At 38.2% G+C, this 20,975-nt stretch overlaps 2 protein-coding genes across 2 annotated transcripts in view; one reads left to right on the top strand and one right to left on the bottom strand.

The window, feature by feature from the left end:
- On the bottom strand, positions 1-9,354 carry LYAR (Ly1 antibody reactive). Its single transcript, XM_054633082.2, has 9 exons — positions 9,252-9,354; positions 8,510-8,677; positions 8,087-8,201; positions 6,036-6,143; positions 4,563-4,646; positions 2,592-2,928; positions 2,196-2,300; positions 1,216-1,301; positions 1-904 (listed from the first exon to the last, which is right to left on the bottom strand). Exons 2-9 carry the CDS (start codon positions 8,629-8,631, stop codon positions 770-772), a joined length of 1,092 nt encoding a protein of 363 aa, XP_054489057.2. The 5' UTR covers positions 8,632-8,677; positions 9,252-9,354; the 3' UTR covers positions 1-769.
- ZBTB49 (zinc finger and BTB domain containing 49) overlaps positions 9,350-20,975 on the top strand; it is an 18,955-nt gene continuing 7,329 nt past the window's right edge. The window contains exons 1-4 of the mRNA XM_054633369.2: positions 9,350-9,437; positions 10,827-11,000; positions 12,992-14,091; positions 19,518-19,564. Coding sequence (XP_054489344.2) covers positions 10,849-11,000; positions 12,992-14,091; positions 19,518-19,564 — 1,299 coding nt within the window. The 5' untranslated portion in view covers positions 9,350-9,437; positions 10,827-10,848. The remainder of the gene's footprint in view (positions 9,438-10,826; positions 11,001-12,991; positions 14,092-19,517; positions 19,565-20,975) is intronic.

Genomic DNA, 20,975 nt, shown 5'->3' on the forward strand with positions numbered 1-20,975 from the left:
TTCAAAGCATGTATAATTCGTGGATTTATTATGCAATTATAAAGTGACAAGATTCATATATTTAAACTTGTATTTTAAAGTAATCTATTTCATCAGTCAATTTTTAGTCCATGTAACCACTTCTATTGAAGTCAGCTGCATTACTAATCAAGACTTTCAGTAGCAATGCATATACAGATAACTCAGTCTTTAGATTTTCAGTGAATGTGCAATATTGCATACACAAATCTGACACTTTATTTATGCATTTTACAACACAGAATCAACAGTTTATTAAAGGCTGCATACACTATCCACAGTGCATAAAGTGGGTATCAGCCATACCATTTTGAATTTTAGCATAACAAAACATTTATTCCACAGTGGGTTTCTGAATATGAAAATCCTATTTGCTCTGAAAATAGTTCCTGCAAAAAGCCACACAACCCAGGTCCTGAAAAACATTCATGCCTATAAATTATATTCATTACTGGAAGAATTTTAATACAGTAGGCCAGCAATTACTTTCAATGCCTCTTAAAACTTGTACAAAAAAATATACATTTTCCATAAAATCAAAAAATAAAGTATCTGAAAATGTTCTGTGATAAATCTAGAAAAAGGGGAGGGATCCAGTATTAAAAGTTAAATTCTGCTTTCACATACACAATTTCAATTGATACCAATGCATAGTATTTGTACAGCTGACAGAAGAGTTTGACTCCATCTGCAAGATTAAAATGCAACAGCTATGCAAAGTAGTTTATTTCACAAGAAGTATGCAAACTGTTTATTTCACAAGTTTCACTTTGTCCTTAAGAACTCTAAATTTAGGATTGTTATTCACTTTCTTATTGAATATGGCTAGGATGTCCTCTTCTGTTTTGTGATGTTCACCAGCTACTGCATAATATTGAGCTATCACCTGCACAAAGATAGAGAAATGGTTTTTAGTCTGTGAAGATAATTCCATTGTAAGCAGTAATACATTTACATTACTACATTAAAAGTGCCATGGAAGCTATTGTGCTATTATTCCTTTTCAGAACTAGCACTGAATTTCTTGTGTAATTCAGTAAGCAATAAAAAACCTGTCCTTCAGCTGACATTCTGTTAATTGATATTCCATTCAAAATGTTAACTTTCTGTTTATGCCATCCAGAATTTTCTGTGTCAGCATTACACAAATAAATTCACAAGACCATAGGAGATTAAAAAAACCATGTTGTACAGTACCTTTTTTCTTAGTTTCTTAATTGAAATTTCATTGTCTGGAGCCTGTTTCAGAACTGCTTTGATGGTTCCCTTCCAGTTGAATTTACCTAGGAAATAATTAGGTGGACAACACTGTTAGTGAAAGGAGCTATTCTGAGTCTTCTCTGCTAGTAACCAGCCATCAATCTCCTGATTTTGGAATCAGTTTGGCTACCACAACAGTTGTTACCTTACTGACCCTACAACAGGAGGGTGTCTCAAGCATAAAATTCATCAGTTGTTCCTGAATATAAAATGGAGATGAAGAATCAACACAGTACTTGAGCAACAGGGGTCACAATTTTTACTTAACTTCTGCACTTCAGCTATTAAGCAGAAACTCTTAAATAATGCAGGGATAGTTAAGATCCTGTCTCTTCACACTTAAATCACAGGCAGTCAAATTTGACCATACCACCTTCAGAGGTCATTAATTGGTAGTTTATCAAATAAATGATCTCTATGTTCAAACACAGTCAGAGCATGACAGGTGATAGGCAGAAGTAGGTTTATCTAAGCATAAACTAAGGTCCAACGTATCTGAAGTCAAATTTATGATTCACTGAGCAAAAATGGGGATATGAGAGATGCCAAGAGGTCTAAGAGTTGTTACCCTTTTTATTGTGCTGTCCAATGTGCATGGCAGCAGGGAAGAGACCCACTGTGGTGAAACCTCAGTGTCCACTGGAATCAAGCACAGCCAAAGGCTGCCAGCACAGCTCAAACAACATATTAGAGAAGTAATTCATTATCAGGTGTTAAGAGTAGCACAGGCTACTACTTACTCTGGAACAGATGTGTATACTGAATATACACATTCATGTATAGAGATGTGTATACTGAATATACACATTCATGTATACTGAGGCACAATGGCTTGCTACAGAAGCTGTCCTTATATCATGCATTAGGTCTTTTCCAGAGTAGTTTTGTAATGATCTAAATTGTTCCTTTAAGAATACCTTTATCTGTTCCCACATTTTCTTCATTGTCATTGACATTTTCTGTTTCCATGTCTTCTGAAATGCTTTCAGTTTTCACTCTCTTTGTTTTGGTATGAGGTTCCTCTAGAGATGGAATTGGACAAAACATACACAAGAAAGATTTAAAATGAGAAGTTCTCACATGTTTTGTCAATAACATGACTTAAGTTTTTGTTCTTGTAACATGAGTTTATACTTGCAAAGTGGTTCAGATTTTATAAAAGAAATGAAAGAAATGTACAATCATTGTTAAAAATAATCTAATTTGTATATCTTATGCACTACTTTAAATTCTACTTAGGTAGTTTATTGAGCTTTGGAATTGAGAAAAAGCCTCTTCAAAACAAACAGGAATATAAGTTGTATGATGGATACCTTCCACATGTTTATGCTTGCGTTTCTTTACATTTGTTTCTTCTTCTGTTTCACTGTGATTGCCATTTCCATTTATTTCAAATTCATCCTCCATACTCTCTTTTCCTTTTTTGGACTTTTTAATCTTTTTTACTTCTTCCTGGTTTTCCAATTTCAGATCTTTTTTCTCCTTCTTTTTATTCTTTTGTCTCTCTTCTTTTCGTTCCCTCTTATTCTTTTTTTTCTCAGTTTTTTCATCTGGAATTCCATTTTCTTCTGCCTTTGTGTTTTTCCCAGTTTCTGCAGGCTGCTGCTCTTCCTTCTGTTGTGGTTTGTCTTGTTCCTTTTCATTTGAAGTCTTTTGTTGAAAGAAAGATAATTACAGTTTTCACATGTGCTTTTTGACATTGCAACTTTCCTCTACTAGATCATCAGTAACTGTTCAGAACACTGATATCCTGAAATCAATTAAATTGCTCACATATGATGTCACCTGAGAAGCAGCACCAGTGAACTAATGTGCCTGATGCTTTTAACTTAACAGACTAAATGCTAATGAACATCACAGGAGAAATATTATCTTACAACATATGTAATTCCTAGTTGAAGTAAGTGTCTATTGTGTTTTATATTATTTGTTAAATGCAATTAAGGAAGTGACAGCTCTTTAATTTACACAAACAAAACTACAGCACATTACAGCAAGATGCAGAACTTATTCCCAAATACACAGCCCTTGAGTAATAATCTCTTTTGCCATCCACTTCCATGGATAGCAAAAGAGATTATTCTTCCATGCCATCCACATGCCATCCATGTGTCTGGGACAACAAACCATTATGACATGATGCTAAAAAAGGCACTTCTGCTTGAGAATTTCAATTGAGTATATACACTTCAAGGTATGTATTACCAATCATATCTTAAGATCTTTTTAAGATTTCTTAAAAGTGAATTGAAATGCTGTGTTATATATTTTATTTTAATGATAAGCTCTATGGACAGTGTTATTGTTTACATTTGTGTTTAAATAAAAGGTTTTCAGATTGAAGAGCTTTTATAAATTAGTGTAAGTCAGGGGAGAATTGCTTATGACTTTAGTGGAGTTGTACAAACTCAGTATTAATGCTCCAGTAAAACAGTGTATTTCAGTGTCCAGAACTTATGTTATGTTCCTATCCTTTAGTAAAGGTGTTTCTTTCTTTCCTGGCTCTTACATTTGGATTCCTCAGTAAAAAATAAACTTAACTGGAATCATCAAATCAGAAACACAAAGCATCACCAACAGGGGATTAATGCCAAAGCTATGCCTACACTCTTCCTCAAAAGAATTTGGGCAAAAGGGATGAGAGCATCTTTACATCAGCTGAGAAATGAGCTTCTCCAACAGCTCTTGAGTAGCAGCAATAGATGCAAACAAACAACACCCTACCAAAACACACTAAGATATAATGAAATACCTAATGAAAGAATTAGGCACCGACAAAAGGTCAGAGTGAGTCCACAATTTGGACAAAAGAATGGGAGGAATTTGCACCACAAACTGGAGAATTTCTCTCCCCACTAATGAAATAGGTAAACTATATGCTTGTTAATTTCTCACTCCAATACATATAAATTTGAGACCAATAAACTCTGAAAGATGTCTTATTCCATCTTAGTGTGTGATAAAAGATTGGAACAAAGATAAAGGCAGAGGTTTTCCTTTTGTTATGTACTAGTAGCACAAATTAGCCTCCTGATTATCATGGCACAATTGTGTCACCATGTCCAAGTTTTCAACCACAACCTACTCAGTATGAACAACTTCAGCAACAGTTCTGTGTTCCACAAATTAACAATTTCGTTGAGAAATATTACATCATAACATAATCTGTTGGAACTGTGGGAGACAATGTTTCCACTCACATCTACAAAGGGAGTCTGAAAGGTTTTCCTTCAAACATTTTGGAGTGCATTCCCATTTTATAATGTATCTCCAGTTAAACTTACGTTTCTGGTTGCTTCTGAGAAAACACCCCACACCTGATCTTGTAAATTGCTGTCATTTATTCTCAAACTGTTCTTGATCCAATTCTGTGCATAGAAAAAACAATTATAACTGAAAACATCCACTTCTGATTTCATTTCTTCATTACCATATAATTGGTTCTTGTTTTTTATTTTTCATTTAAGACTGAATCACTGCTTTTGACTAAGATCTGCTTAGAGGTTACTCCTATTAAATCTCTCAAGCCTCTTTGCTAAATTGTTTCATGTAATGTCTAGGGACTGTTAGGAGGCTACACCATATATCTCCATTGCCTCCCCAAGTGGCAAATATATACAGAAGATAATCCTGAAGCATTTTGATACAAATGGCTACATTAAGGTCCCACCAAATCTTCTGACTGTTCCCATGAGTTAAAACATTAGTGATCTGATCTTATTTATTTGTGCACTGTATATAAGGTCACACTCCTAAATGGATACCTTAGTTTATTACAAGAAAGTATAATTTAAGCAAATAGCTCAATGCAAACATTTCAAAGTTGTTTGGGTTATTGCAGGTGTTCCTGGTGAAAATGAAAATATAGCAGTAAATTATGCTGTTCACATTATGTGCAAGAGATCAACTTTTAGCAATGGGGAATTCAATGTTAAATGTAATATAAAGATTTTTGCATTGCAGTAAAAACCCCAGGAAACGTGCATTAGTAAATTGGAATAATTAACTGAAAAAAATTTGATCTTTCACTGCAATGTATCTTATCAAAAAGAGAGGCTTCTGGAAAATACTAGTTTTCCTGCTCACAACATTAATCCTGTAGGGAAATAGTCTAACCTTCAGCTTGCTAGCAGCAATTTCACCACAGCTCTATTAAGTTCTATTTGAGTGCTTTGGAAGCAAGCTTGATCTCCTCTCAGCCTCACAATCTGATGCACAGAACAGAGGTGGGGGGAAAAAAGGCCCCTTTTTGAGTAATTATTCACTTTTGATGAAATTCTTTAGCCACAGTAAATTCTTGGCATCTGTAATTTACTTTAGGGAAGCATGCAGAGCAGGAGAGTCTGTCAGAACACTGAGTAACAGGAAAACTCTCAAAACAGGACCTTGCCTTCAGGAAAAAAAACCAAAGCCAAAGAAATAAGAAATCTTTAAAAGTATGTATAAGAATTTGGGCATTCAATAGAAATAGCAAATAGTCAAAAAAGAAAGGTATTGAAAACAGAACAAACCTACATATGGAGATTAAGCTTAAAAGGTAAGTATCTGGCTTACTACCTAATTCAACTGGCAGACCAAGAGTCATTTAAAGCAAATTTTACACACACTGCCTATTTGAAATTCAGTTATTACACAATCTATACAAATGCCCAAATAAGCAATTTGTCCCACCTTTGTTAAAAGAGAGTGGCATTCCCTAAAAAAGTCTATTTTTGTGTTCACTGCACAGATAACTGCAAATCCCTATTAAAACATACCTGAAACTTTACTTTTTTTCTTGGAATGTTATCAAAGGCACGTATTTGCTCCAGAATGTTCCGCACTTTGGGACTTATGTTGGGCTTCTTCATCACCTCGTGAATTTTCTGAATGAAGAAAAACAGAATTAAATCAGCAAAGCAGCATAAGGAGCAAATGGTACATGTCAGGTGTGCAAGTCTGAAATACACTGGGCAGAAATCACCCAGCACCTGTAGCTGGTATAGTCTGCTCATAAGAAATGCTCAAAAAACATGAGAAAAACACTGACCTTTGGCTCTATCATAGCTCATTAAATGTGTCAAAATTATCTACATAAACATTTATACCTATGTAGTAAGCAGAGGTAAGCAGGACTGCTCACCAGTGCTTTCTGATGAATAAGTTACAAACTGTAATAAAAACATTTCAAACTAAAGTAACTGTATCACAAAAGGGATTCTTGCAGCATGAAAAAGACCTGCATTAAGAAAAGCAACTTTTTGGTTTTGAAGTTAATTAGAAAAATCAGGCTTACTTTTGATGCCACAGCTGACATGCATTTCTCCTGGCAAGAGTGCCAGCTTCAACAAGCATTTATCCCTATATGACAGCTCTGGATATTCCTGTGCTATGGGTGTCAGCATGACAGAAAAGATTAGACCAGGGCCTCATGGCAGCCCCTTGAACAGCACTGCTTGCTTGTGGGGGGAAAAGGCTCTGGGCTCTGCAGTACTTAGAGATTGCAGCCACTGGACACTGCAGAGCCTTCCTGTACTGCTGAAGATCTGGTGACTGAAAGGCTTTGTGAATATGTTAAGACTGTCAGCAAAAGGTAACTGCTAATTCCTCATCCTTCTACATAGGAATCACTTACTATTGAGGCAGGCTACCCATGCTCATAAGCAACACTCACATCATGCTGCCTTTACAAATGTCCTCAACAGTGCTCAGTCTCAACAAGAGCACTCATCTCTGACTCTATTCATCACACCTTCAAGCATGCATACAGCTTAGCAACTTCTTAGCATGTGTTCTACTTGATAGAAATAACATTAATAACTTGATAGAAATTCCATAGATAAATGTGATCTAACTTCGTACTAATGGGGTTTTAAATGTGTTTGAGGTCCTTCCAAAAACCTTTGAAGTAAAGCCATAAGAGAGTAGATTCTTGTGAAAGACAGAAAGAGTAGGAGATATTTCTATCCATGCTGGAGCTTCTTCTGTTCAACATGTTTACAAAATATCTGACAAGAGGACAGAAAATTTTCCCAATGATATGAAGCTATTCAGGATGAGGACTATGAGGATTCCAGAAAGATCTTAAGAAAAAGAGTGACTAGGTAATAAAAAGGTGAAATACATGCAACACAAATTCACATAACGCAAGAATGAAAGGAAAAACAATCCTAATTTCACATCTAAAATGGCAGGCTTTAGTTGACCATTGGAGCTTAGATACAATATCTCAGGGTTAAAATAGCCAATTGCATGAAAATGCCAGCACAATGATCAGCAGAAGTGTTAAAAAACCAAACAAAAAAAACACTCAAAAGTAGATTAACTGACAAAAAACAGTTAGAAAGGAATAAAGGACACAGAAAATACAATCATGACATGTGGTAAATCTATGGTTCTCTTGTATCTTGAACAGCATTTCACAAACATACAGTAGAGTGGGAAGATTTTAGAAGACCAAAGATCTAATTTACACATGAAGAACAACTGAGCAGGGTAGGATTTTTGAGCCTTGAACAAAGAATATGAGACGGGGAGGAGTGCCTGACAGAGACTTACAAAAGCATAAATGGCATGAAAAAATGGAAAACTACCAATGTCTCTTTGTATGCAGTTGGGAACATTACACTAAATCAAACCAGTAAGAGACAGATTCAAAACAAAAGACACATTTCTTACTAGGATAAACACAGACTTATCAAGGAAATGCCAGAAGACAGCTGGGGATATTGGTAAAAACAGATCTCTGGCTTGAGCCAGTACAGGCCCTTTTCTGTCTTTGATAATTACAGACAACAGTTACTGTAGGTGTATGCAGTACAAACCATACCTGAATCCACTCCTGCTGTTTAGCATCTCCTTTGCTAGCTTTGGCTTCAAAGCCTTTCCCACCATATTTCTGGTCTTCACTTACACACTTGATGTGTTCCTTATAGTCGTCACCCCTGAACATAAGAGATTTTTAACCACAGGTCATTGAAATGCTTCACTCCTCCAACTATGCAACACTTAGCCAACCAACAAGCTAAAGTAATAGATTATTTAAATGAATGGATCATTTAAATATTATTACTGTCAACACTTAAATTATTAAAATGTGATGTGTTTAAAGTACATGCTTCTAAGACCACAGACATTTCTGTCGTGCTACAGCTTTCAGTGAGAATTTCTGACTTGCATCTCTTGCATTTGTGACAAGAGTGAGCAAGTGAGTCTGCAGAGTGAGCAAGGTTATTTCCCATTCTTTACATACCAGAAATCCTTGCCACAATCCATGCAAGACAGGCACTGACAGTTTCTGCAGATGTTCACATGCTTTTCAACCTGTGCCTTCTTCACGGCTTCTCCACACGCATTGCATGTGAAAACTACCATGTTGGCGAGTGGTCAGGAGCCTCTTCCTTCCCACAAAAGCACAACTCTAGGAATACAAGAAGACGATTATCTTAATTCACAGCTTGAAAGAAACACCTGGAGGGCCGAAGCGAAACACACCCGTGCACCCACTGACGGCCAGGGTGAGCAGCCCGGTGCAGAACGTTCAAGAGCTCTCTCCCCCTGATGCCCTCCGTGAGCGCAGGGGAGAGCAGTACCCGGGAGCCAGCAATCCCTGCATCCGCCACACCAACAGAGAACCGGTAACCCCCCTACCCATCACCCGAACGGAGAAACCACCGGTAACTCCCACACCCACCACGCCAACGACGGCACCGGTGACCCCCGTACCGCCCCAAGCCGATACGCGCAGGCGGCGTTCCCCGTCCCGCTCCCTTCCCCTGCGGGACCGCGCCGCTCCATCCCGCTCCCCGCAGCTGCACACCCGTCTCGGCCGGGCCCCACCGAGCGGTAGCGCTGAGGGGTGGCCGGGCCACACGGCTTGGGAAGCCCGGCGTGGCCGCCAGCCGAGCTCCTGGGCGGCAGCCGGCTGCTGCCGTGCCGTGCCGTGCCGTGCCGCTCCCATTCCCGCTCCCATTCCAACTCCCGTTCCCCCGCACCTCAGCAGCGGCCGCCTCCGCCGCCGCCCCGCGCGGCACGTGCCGCACCGGCCCCTCCGGCCTCGCCGCCCCGCGCCTGCGCTGCCGCCGCCCCGCGCACCGGAACGGGAAGGGGAAGGGGAGGGAGCGGCAGCGGCGGCGGAAGCGGCCGCTGGCGGGGATGGAGCTGGGAGGTGGCCGGAGCCGGTAAGCGCTGGGCTGGGCAGGGCCGGCTCGGTTCGGCTCCTGCCCTTGGGCCGCTGTCGCGCCCGTACCAGGCCGCGCCGCGTTCCCCCCCTCCCGGGGCTGTGTGTCCGGGGGCTCCTCCCGCCGCAGCCCCGGCCCCGAGCCCGCGCCGTCCCCGGGCAGAGCCGGCCCGCAGTGAGGCAAACCCTCCCTCTGTCCTCTCCTCCGTGTGGCACCTCCAGCCTGGGCTCCACCTGGCGAGGCTGAGCCGAGCTTAGCCGTAAATAGCGGCTGTGCCCGGGGTTCCCGCCCGGGAGCGGCTCCCCCTGCCCGCCGGCTCTGTGGGGACACACGCACCTGATGGATGAGAGGCACTTCACTGTCACAGTAATTGCAGGATGCCGTGATGGGAGATGTTCACAGGGAAAGCAAATTGATGTGCTTTCTTTATTTTAAAGCCTGGTCAAAACATGATAAGCATTCGTAGAGAAAAAGCACAATATAATAGCCCCCACCCATGTAATACAGTCAGAGACAGGGAATCACAGAGCAAACCAGGATAAGTTAATGTGGAATCCTTATCATTCGTGAGATTTGAGAATGGGGCGACCACTGTCTGGGCATGCTTAACAGAAGGTGGTTTTCCTGCTTCATTCCTTAGAATAGGAAGGTTTTCCTCCATCATTCCTCGTTAGAAGACTAAAAATTCTGATTGTCCTAATAGTTGGAATTGTCGTGTTTACGAGTGCCCAGGGGAAGCATTACATCCTTGGTAGGGAAAAAAAAAAAGGAAGTATAGAATTCAATGTAAATGTGTTGTGTTGGAATGTGACTTGTCTTTTCAACCTGTTAAGAGGGGATTTTTTTCATTTAGATATTACATTGTATTGAAAACAATACTATGCTAATATGTCTAATTAATCAGATCCATGGTGGAAATGTATGTAGCTAGAACAGCAACAAATGCCTGAAATAATACTAATACTATGTTCTCCCTTTGGAGTTTAGAGGATGAAGAAACTGAGGTTTTCCTCTACAAATGCTACTGATTTTGTACATGCAATGTGTCTTTTGCATTAGAATCTAATTATTGTAGGAGTTGTCTAAATTAGGGTGCATTGTTTTTGTGGTTATGGAGTCCAGTTTATTGGCAGCACCATTAGATTTTTGCAGATGCTCTTTGTTGTAAGCAAATCTCTGTTAAAATCAGTATTTCAAATGTGTATGGCTGTGTATCTGTTGGTGAGCAATACTGTGACTCCAGCCAGAAAAATGGCATTAGTGATCAAATTGCAGGTCTAAGCTGAAGTCTGCTTCCTTTGAAAGTTAAAATAAATTGTACAAATGTTCTTAATATTTTAAATTACTTTTGCAATTTAATATTCACCTTAGCATTTTATTTCATTATAGGTAATTTAGGTGGTTTTCTAGCATGGATACTGTTGCTAGCCATAGCTGTCATCTTCTGCAGCAGCTACATGAACAGCGCATTCAGGGGCTTCTCTGTGACTGCATGCTGGTGGTGAAGGGTGTCTGCTTCAAAGCACACAAGAATGTGTTAGCTGCTTTCAGTCAATATTTCAGGTATGTGATAGAAAATTCTTCTCTATAAAAAGTTAGCTAAATGCTGTTGGCTGAGGTTTTCTCTGAGAAGGGTATTTGTTTCTGTTGGTCACAAGAACTCTTGGGAGTAAAGGAGAAAAGGGAAATTGTTTGTCTAGAGATAAAGCTGTGTCAAGTATTCACAGCATGCTCTTCTTGATTTACTTGCTTATAGTGCTTCATATAATAGATTCTGGCATGGACCTGCATTCAGTATTTCTCCAGAAAAAGATAACTGCTTACAAGGAACACAGTAGAGTATATGAACAGAGCCAGATAAGGGATAGAATTTATAAAATATTATCCCTTTCCAAATAATGGGACTTGTTTCATCAATCATTTTCTAAATAAAATGTGACTATATAAGTTATTGGTGAATCTCTGCTTACTCAGATTCTCAGAGACAGCAACTGTGTTTTAAAGTATACAGGTGGCCCATTGCACCACATCACTGCTTTCTTACTCTTCTGTCCTGCCCTCAATTGTGCCTCCAAATTTTGGAGGGTGCTGGATCTCCTAGCTTAGTGTTTTATATTAGTTATGAGTAAGCTGTTAGATCTGGCTGTCTTTAGAACTTGTTTTTTGAAACATCTCTAAGGCTTGACTGCTAATTCATTTGTAAGAAACCTACTTTTATGTTATGACCAGAGAAAAAAGATAAGAGGTTCCTTTTTCTCCTCTAGTGCTGTGCTGCTGATGAAGTGCAATTATGCTCAAAGACTAAATTTTTAAAGTAGCTAAAAAGAACTAAGAACTCAGCTCCTATTAAAATTCAATAGGATATAAGTGGCTAATTAATTTAGGCTCTCAACCCAGATCTGTCCAGTTTTGATTTAGATAGGATGGTCTAGATTTATGAAAGGATTTGAATGTGGATACTGGCTTCAGAGTATCCCCTGCATTTCCAAAGTTTCAGCATAGACTCACATTCTGTTAAGATTTAGAGCCCATTGGTATCATGCCCTCCTCTAAACAAACCCAAATCTGAGATTTAGCCCACAAAGAGTGGGCTAAATCTCATTAAGTTTGGGGCATTTTTTAGTGTAGCAAAGCAACTACATATGAGTGACCTGACCCCATTTATATGTCATTGTTTACTGTTGGGAGTATCAGGATTTTAATTGGTATAAGGTTTTTGACTGAGAGAAAGTATGAACCCACTTAATCTAGGACTGCTTGTGCATGTGAAGAACTACATCTCTGATGCTGAGAATACTTTACATCAAGCAGTAAGAACTGTTGCAAATTCATGCATTTTAAGGATTCAGTGACAATTCAGTAGGTATTGGTTGTACTGCTGTTTTAGGACTATGTACCTGTACTCTTCATTATCCTTTTACTTGGTTCTTATCCAGTACCAGTAAAAAAAGTACCTTTTTTGATAGGAGAAAATAAATTGAAAATAATGCCATCTTCTTGTTTAATATTGCCATCCTCTTGTGTATTTGTGGAGAAAGAACTAGTGGTAAGACCTTTGATAGGTTTACTGATGGAGTTCAATGGACAAGCTCAGTTGAGAGGAGAAGAGTTTAGCTGACTTTGAGGTCTATCTTCTCCATTTTGCTAGAAAATTTATGTCCTTTTATCTGCCATGATGAAAGGAGAGAAACCATTCTGAGTCAACCAGTTCTGCAAATTGTCCATAAATACACCACTGCACCTAATATGTGAAGAATGGTGGATAAGAAACCACAAGCACAGGGTGTTATTTGAAAACATTAAAAAACACAGAATTAAAATTAGATAAAGGATCATTTTCTTTGATTTATACTTCAAGTGCACTAATGTAGGACTAATATATAAGACAAATAATTGAGCAGTTTTGAGAAATTCATCATCAAAAACACAGCAATCTTTAGAGTACAAACTTGTTTCATACCAAGCAGCCTATTTGAGATGTATGTATGTTTTTCTTATTGAAGTGTTTGGGAATTATTTGTGTTTGTGTTCGAATATTTCCCTTATTTTATCAGGACCCTTTTCCAGAATTCTTCAGGCCAGAAGAATGATGTGTTTCACTTGGACATCAAAAACGTAGGTGGCATAGGCCAGATCCTGGACTTCATGTACACCTCCCACCTGGATCTTAGTCAGGACAATGTACAAGCTATGCTGGACATTGCACAATGCCTCCAAGTGCAAAATGTGCTGAACATTTGCCACACCTTTTTAAAGTCTTCCACAGCTGTGGAGCAGGCAGCCAGCATGCCATGCAATAGTGTGTTTTCACTGCAGAACACTTTGGGTACAGATAGCAGCTGTGCTGGGGATGCCTATGGGACAAACCTATTGCCTGAGTGCTCAGCTGACAGACAGACTACCAAAGGCTTGGCTGAGCACCACTCACAGCCTGTTCATCTGCACACCTCTTCAGGTGATGGACAGAAACCACCACAAGATTCCTTAGATGGCAACTGCACAGAGCTTCCATTTAAACAACCAAACTACTACTATAAACTGCGCAACTTCTACAGCAAACAGTTCTACAAACAAAACGCTTGCTCTGACCACGAGAGAGGAGCAGAACCATCCTTTTCTTACAGCACATCCACGGAAATAAACACAGTGGAGAGTAATTCTTGCACTGTCAATCACTCTGAGTGTATTCTGGAAACCTCTGAGCATTTACCATCAAACTTCCTGGTTCAGTCTGCAAGTGAAGCTGCTCCAGACCAAAATGCAGAGAGCACAGTTATGCAGCCCAGCAGACAGATGCGGCTGAAAAAGGCAGTGCACCTCAAAAAGTTAAATTTCCTAAGATCTCAGAAATCAACAGAGCAGCCCCCTGAGCAGCCCCAAAGAGATGACAGTAGAACAACAGAAGTAATTGAACCTGTAAATGAAAGTACCACGAACACAACAGATGTTAGAGTTACCGATGAAAAAGAAGCTGAAGATTTAGTGAATTCAGAGAATTTTGAAGAAACTGTTGAAGTGGAAAGATCTCAAGGTCCTTTGGAACAAGAAGGACAATCACAGACTCTTCAGTCACAGAAACAATATACTTGTGAATTATGTGGGAAGGCTTTCAAACATCCAAGCAATTTGGAGCTACATAAAAGGTCTCATACAGGTACAGTTATCAGTTACTTGGTCTGCAGACCAAATATTTCAGTTACACAGAATATCTTGCAGTGTCTCTTGATTTAGAGATGCTGGTTAAGGGTCTGCTTTCAAAAGGCTGTGGCTTATTTTGTTGTTTTTTTTTTAATGGATAATCTTACAGAAATAAAGAACTGTAATACCGAGTTTTCCTGGGAGTTGTAGAAAAGATTTCTATGTATTTGGGGTTTTGGGTGCTTTTTCAAAGAATATCATGTGCATTTGATGAAAATGAAATTTCAATGAAAATTTTGGTTTTGTCCTGCATTTAGATGAGTCATTTCTAGTCAGTTTGTCAGGTGGCCCAGATGTTTAAGCCAAATGACAACAAAACGTGTAAACAAATAAATGGTACTATAAGTATACTAGAATATGTCTGTTCTCTCTGGTCATATATTTATTGTAAGATACAAGTGATTTGGCTTGGTAGTCATTTTTTTAACCTGTAGAAATGTGCCTTATAACAACTTTAATTGTCTTTACTTAGAGAGTAAGGCTCTTGCAGGCTGCAGAGTAAATGGGAATTTTGAATTAATGTACCTTGTTCTAAAAACTCACAGGTTATATTTTTAAACCTAACATAGATTTATTTCTAAGTATCTTTTTATTCTAGTGAAAAACAAGCCGTGGTTTAACTGCAAATTATTTAATTTGTCTGTTCAATTTAATGAGCATGTCCTGTTATTAGATATGCTTCTTTAGAAGAGTTTTTAAGAATTACCTTGACCAGGCAGGAACCACCATTGATTCAAACTCCTTGAGATGATATTACTCCTGGTTAAGCTGTTGAATATTTTTTGCCTTTCTTTTTCCTTGTATTAAATATACAAATGCATCTCTCTCAATCTTGTCAAATAAACATCATTTTGGAAATGATCACGTATTGGTATTTTGACACTAAATATGAAACTCTCTTAGCAGACATTGATTTATTTTGTCAACTGATCCTTAGAATTAAAAGTTTCTTTTTCTATTTTATTAATGGAAAAATCTTCCCAGAACATGAAAATGTGAACATTTTGCATTAGCTTCCTGAAGTTCTCAGTTGTTGGCTTTAACTGCTTCTGTATATTCATGTTGCTAAGACTTTTTCTAAAATTTGTTCTCCTGTGAAAGAGTTGCATATGTCTCTTACCTAGATCCTCTTTTTGCCTTGTATTCTTATTATCTGGTTTGACCTGGTATCATCAGGTCTATTTTAATATCCTAGATTTTTCAGGAAAACAGATGATCAGATAGGTGACAAGAGCATCTAGAAAAGTCCCAGCTAACTGCAGTAACATGTCAGTTTGTGCTAGAGAGACCCCAGGGTTCAGGAATTCTCAGCTGCTTTCCAAATACCATCTTCTTCCAGTAGTTTTCAAAAATTCCAGACTTGAATGCTAGTTAATAAAGCATTAGCATTCTTCTATGGATGTGCTAAGATGACAAAAGTGTAAGAGCCTAAGTTTAACAAATAATAAGCACATCAAAGGATGGAAAAACTGAGGCAAGGATATGACTAGAAATGTCTGTTTGCTTCCGTTATTTTTGGGAATTATTCCCTGTTATTTCCCTGTTATTCATGTCAAGTTTTTTTAAAATACCCAACTAGTGCAAAAAGAGTGTTTGGGAAATTGCAGTGGATGGTGAGTAGGATGTTGATATTGGAAAGACCCGTAGCAAAAGGTACAGGGCACATCTGTATAGTTACTGTTAGGTACACTGGTAGTTAAGTAATATAAGTGTATGCTAAAAGCCATTTCTATTCTTCTGCCACTTCAGAAAGCATAGCAGGTTGCTAGCTATCACTTTATTCAAAAGCATTAATTTTCTAGAGCTAAGCAGAAGGGTTAGCAGGCATTTAAGTCTTACAGGGCTCACTGAAAGCCCTCCCAGTACAGCTTTGCTGAAGAGATGGAGGAAGCTGAAATGGACATGTCACAGTGACAAACCTGTTTTTAACCCAAAAATGACAATTCTTTAAACACAAGTGCTGTGGTGGTCTGGTTGTCAAGAAAAAGCACATGTGAAATTCTCTGCCCCTGAACACTAAAGAATTAACAGGTTAGCATGGGTGCATTGATGAGCTTTCTATGTGAAGGCAGCCAAACTGTGTTCTACAGTCATTGTGCTGGCATGTCTGACTGTTTTATTTGTATTATTATCATGGACATTTAAAGGAATCTCTGAACAGAGCTTACTGCACTGACTTTGGTTGATTTTGACTGAATGTTATAATTTGTTCTTTATTATTATATTGACTTGTCTGAAAAAAAGGAAGCAAGTCTATCTCATATAGACCATACCTGTCCAGAAACATCCAGTGGTTTTGTTGAGGTATTTTATGTATTTTCAGGGAACATCTCAAAAGAGCAACCCAAAACAAACTCGCGCCCATGGAAAGAACTCTTGGCAGGATGGAATGCAGCAGAACAGAGTAGCACTGCCATGTAATACAATACATTGTTGATCCTCAACCTTTTCATTCTGAGTTTAGCTTAAGCAACTTCAGATTCCTTGCCTTAGTGAGTACAGCTCCTCACCTTTGTGATCTCATCAGGAACACCACTTCTGCCTTCATGCCTTTCTCCTCTGGAGCTGACACAACACTGCTTTGGTCACTGTTGTGTACTTTATCTTCACCTCTTCTTGCAGAATGTTGAACAAGATAGGATGAAACAGAAGATAGAAAGCACAAGCCAGGCCAAGGGTTAAAAGTAAAGTCCCCTGTCTAAATTGTATTGAGTTACTACTTTTCCCCAGTTTTTCTCTATTGCTGTTGATCCAGCCATGTATCCCACTATTGTGTACTTTGTCTTCTTGCAGGGTGTTGAACAAGAAGGATACAATCCTGGTGTTCTCAGATGAGGTTTTTGGTTTGGAATTTATTGACAGTTGTAGAATCATAGAATAATTTAAATTGGCATGGGTCTCCTGAGGTAATCTGTTCCAGTCTCCTGCTCAAGGCACATCAAATTAGATCGGGTTGTTTTCTTCATGACCTTGTGTAGTGAAAATTTTGGACACCTCCTGAGACAGAGGTTCCACAACTTATCCAGACAATCACTCCCAGTGTCTGACCACCCTCGTGGAATAAAAGATTCTTTTCATATATCTAATTGAATTTGTCATGATCAAACTTGCATCTGTTGCCTCTTGTCCTAAGACTGTGTACCAGGAACAACCTGCTTGCATCTGCCCTCCCAAGCCTGTAGCCAGCAGTAAGATTTCAGATTTCCTGTGTGCCTTCTTTTCTGAAGGATCCAGATATGGTCTCACCAGTGATAGGCAGAGCAGAATAATCTTCAGCTTATTAGCTGCACTAATACACCCTCAGGTACAATGAGGCTAATTGCCTCACTGTACCTGAGCAATTGGAGCAATTGGTTACTTGATAAGCCCAGTGGTTTGGAATTCTATGCAGGTGCAAAATTGTTGCCCAAAAAGTCATTTGATGTTTCTTTTTCAAAAAACCCCTGTTTGTTTTATCTTTATCTTGGGGGGAAAACCTCCAATTCTTTGTACATCAGTACAGTTAGAATGAGGCTGCATGCAGCCTACAATAATTGTTTGGAGAATTTTGAGCCTCCAGTTCCTTCCCTCTCCCTCTAGTCATCTCAGAATGGATTCCTGTTCAGATACTATTATTTTGGTCTCCTGTGACTTCTTTTTTGTCGAGGTAATTTCTGCAAAAATTTCTTGCTATTGTTTTTTTTTATCCTCCATTTCATATTATCTTGATGCTTTTATGGCTTTTAGAATCCTTCCCAGTTGCTACACATCTGGCTTCCTGTTGGTTTCATTTACATTTGTGTTGTCAGTATCAGAATTTTTAGTGTTTTGCAAGTTTAAAATCGTAATGAAATCAAGCCTCAGGGCTCTTTAGAGTTGAGTGACTTTATAGTTGATTTACTGGTTTCATAATTTTTTTCTTTAATTGAAAGAAAGCTCTTAAAACTGCAAGATTTCCATTCTTCATTAAGCAGACAAAGTAGGTAAAGCCTCAAGCTGTCAGACTAACTGCAAGGTTGCAATCTGTGAAGCAACATAACTGTATGTTTACTCTGTGTCTTAAATCTAAAGAGAATTGCATTTAGTCCTTGATCCTAAAATATGTTGGAAGAACTTCATCTGTATTTGGCAGGAGGAAAGGGAAATGGAATTCCCACACCTGGATGTGGTAGATGTTGCTTGTAACATTTCCAAGGATGGAGGAAAAATATTGATGTAAAGAATACTTAATGGAAGAGAAGCCAAGAGGTCTTCTATGAAGTAAGGAAAATTAAAATTAAAGAAGTAAATAAAAGTCTTTGTACAGATTTTTTTAATCATGATCAAGATGAAACATAGCTTAAGATCTCTTTTTTCCCTTTGGAAATATTCTGTTTTCAAAATCATATGGATTTACACTAGTTTTATTGCCCTGCACAAATGTCCTTTAAATGTGCAGTTAAACTCATGAAAGATGATGATAAGTGTGACTGCTATTGAATGAATGGAATTTAATCATTTTTTGTTTTTAAAATTATAAAAGATGAATTCTAAAATTTTATCAACAGTGTACAAACTAGGAAACCAGGAATTAAGCAGGGGCAATTGAAAAACACTTATATGAAATACTATAGAGGAGAAAAAGTTATTCCAAAAACATATTTGTCTTAAATTAATGAGAGAATTGAAGTGTTGTACAGTCACATTCTAGATTGAGAGTCAAGTTATTTTGGAAAGCTAAAGTGGACTGCATCAGTTTTTACTAAAGTTGCTAATCTGTTTTTAGAGATTCAAGGACAACAGTTTTACAAGTACAAATTCAGAATTTTGGAGCAAAATACTTAGGTAATCTTCAGGTACTTCTATATAGGATGAGAATTTGAAGGCAAATATATATTTTCTGGAACTGAATGGCTATGTGCTGAGCAGAGATACATGGTAGACATTAAGATAGGAAACACAAGTCTTCCAAATGAGCTTCCCTTTATTCCTCCTTTTTAAGAATGTGTCTCTGTGCAAGTGAAAAAAAAGTCCCCTTCCCATCACTGTTGTTGCTGGGCCTTGTCTTCTATTCTGTTTTTCCTGCTGTTATGATACTCCTTTCATTTAGAATCAAAAGTATTTTAAAAAGATTAAAACCTGCACCCATTCATATCAAAACTCTTCTGCTTGTTTTGAAAGATAAATTCTGAGCAAATCTGCTTACAAACTCAGTGGTAAAAGCTGTGTTTCCCTCTTGAATTTCCCCTTAAATAGATGGGTAAGTATCCTTTTGGGGATATTTTTTACTCTTACATTACATGTTTTAAAAGGAAGTATACCAATTTTAAACATTTCTGTTCTACTGCAACTATTAGAATTAGAATTTTAAACATTTCTGTTCCACTGCAACTATTAGAATTATTGCTATGTTTCTTCTTTTAGGTGAGAAACCTTTTGAATGTAACATTTGTGGGAAACACTTCTCACAGGTGGGAATATTTTATATATTTTGGTACTTACACTTGAAATGCATCTCTGTGTTGATTCTAAAAGTTTTGGGTTTAAGATCAGATTTTTTTTTGTTCAAAGACACAATTCACTCTAGGGATAAATTATTAAAATGTCTTATATGAAAACAAGATGTTGAATGTTTTAGATGTCTTTGATTCTGTCTGCTCTCCGTAGATGTGTTATGTGTTTTACATTCAAATGAATGTTTAAGTATACAGAGCCACAGCTATATTTGAAATACAAAGAACATTAATTTCCAAACTGTTCTTTTGCTTTATGCTTAAAGGTATGTTGTGAATAACATTTTTACAGTGTCTGAAAAAAGTGCAGATTCAAGTTTTATGTAATGTTGTATTCACAATACAGTTTCATCTTCCTAAATGGCATAAATTATTAAGTAGACTTGAGTCAGATAAAAAGAATTTAAATCCATATAAGTGGGCTCAGTTTGTTTCAGTGAGAAAGAAACCACCACCTGCCAGAAGTGACAAAACTCAGCTATGATTTAGAAAAAACTTCTTGTGAAATTCCATACTTACATACAGGCCCTAAGCTTTAGCTGCTTTATTTGCCCTCCAGTGTTTACTTCCTATGCTGGATACAACAATTAATTTGTATTTCTACAAATTTGGTGCCTAGTTGTCTCACATTTCCAAAAGTCTATTTCCTTTCTGATTTTGTGGTTGAGAGCTGCACATGTAAGAACAGCAGACAATAAAGAGGTGCATATTTTTATACTGAGATTATATAATTATTGTTGAATAGCTTTGGCATTTCTTATGGGTGCTGGTTTAGGAATTAGAGCTATGTGCTTTTTGCCTACCCACACACCACTGGTTGTGCTTCTCTTGCTTCAGTTTCACAGCCCACCATGGGCCTTGTTTGACCCATGAATCTGATGCCTTTGTGTCCTCCACCTTGCTGCCAAATATGATTATAAGACTGCATCCAGTGAACAATACTGTTTCATCATGCTTATTGGGCAATTTTCAGCAAAACTGGGCATGGTTATTTCTAGGCAAAGAGCAGCATTTTCATTCATTTTGATGGCTGAACTTCTAGTTATTAAAAGAAAAACAGGGATATTTCAAATTCCATTAAAAGTGCTTTTGGCAAATAGAGTGGTATTTTGTACTACTACAGTGGGGGAAGAGGGGGGAAGTGTCACACAGTGTTTGACAGGCATGACACACTTCTCATGCAATATGCTTTAATTACAGAAACAAACAAAACTCCTGACAAAGCTGGAAATTTCTGCCTTTTAATTAGACCCTCCCAAACAGCTTCCCTTCCCTCCCTGTGACCTGACTTGCCTGAAGGGGCAGGCAGACACGTGTTCATGGACATTCCCTACACATTCAGCATAGAGCCTCTGGGCTGCAGCTCTTT

Source organism: Agelaius phoeniceus, chromosome 4 (assembly GCF_051311805.1).
Source record: "Agelaius phoeniceus isolate bAgePho1 chromosome 4, bAgePho1.hap1, whole genome shotgun sequence".
Classification (NCBI taxonomy): Eukaryota; Metazoa; Chordata; class Aves; order Passeriformes; family Icteridae; genus Agelaius; species Agelaius phoeniceus.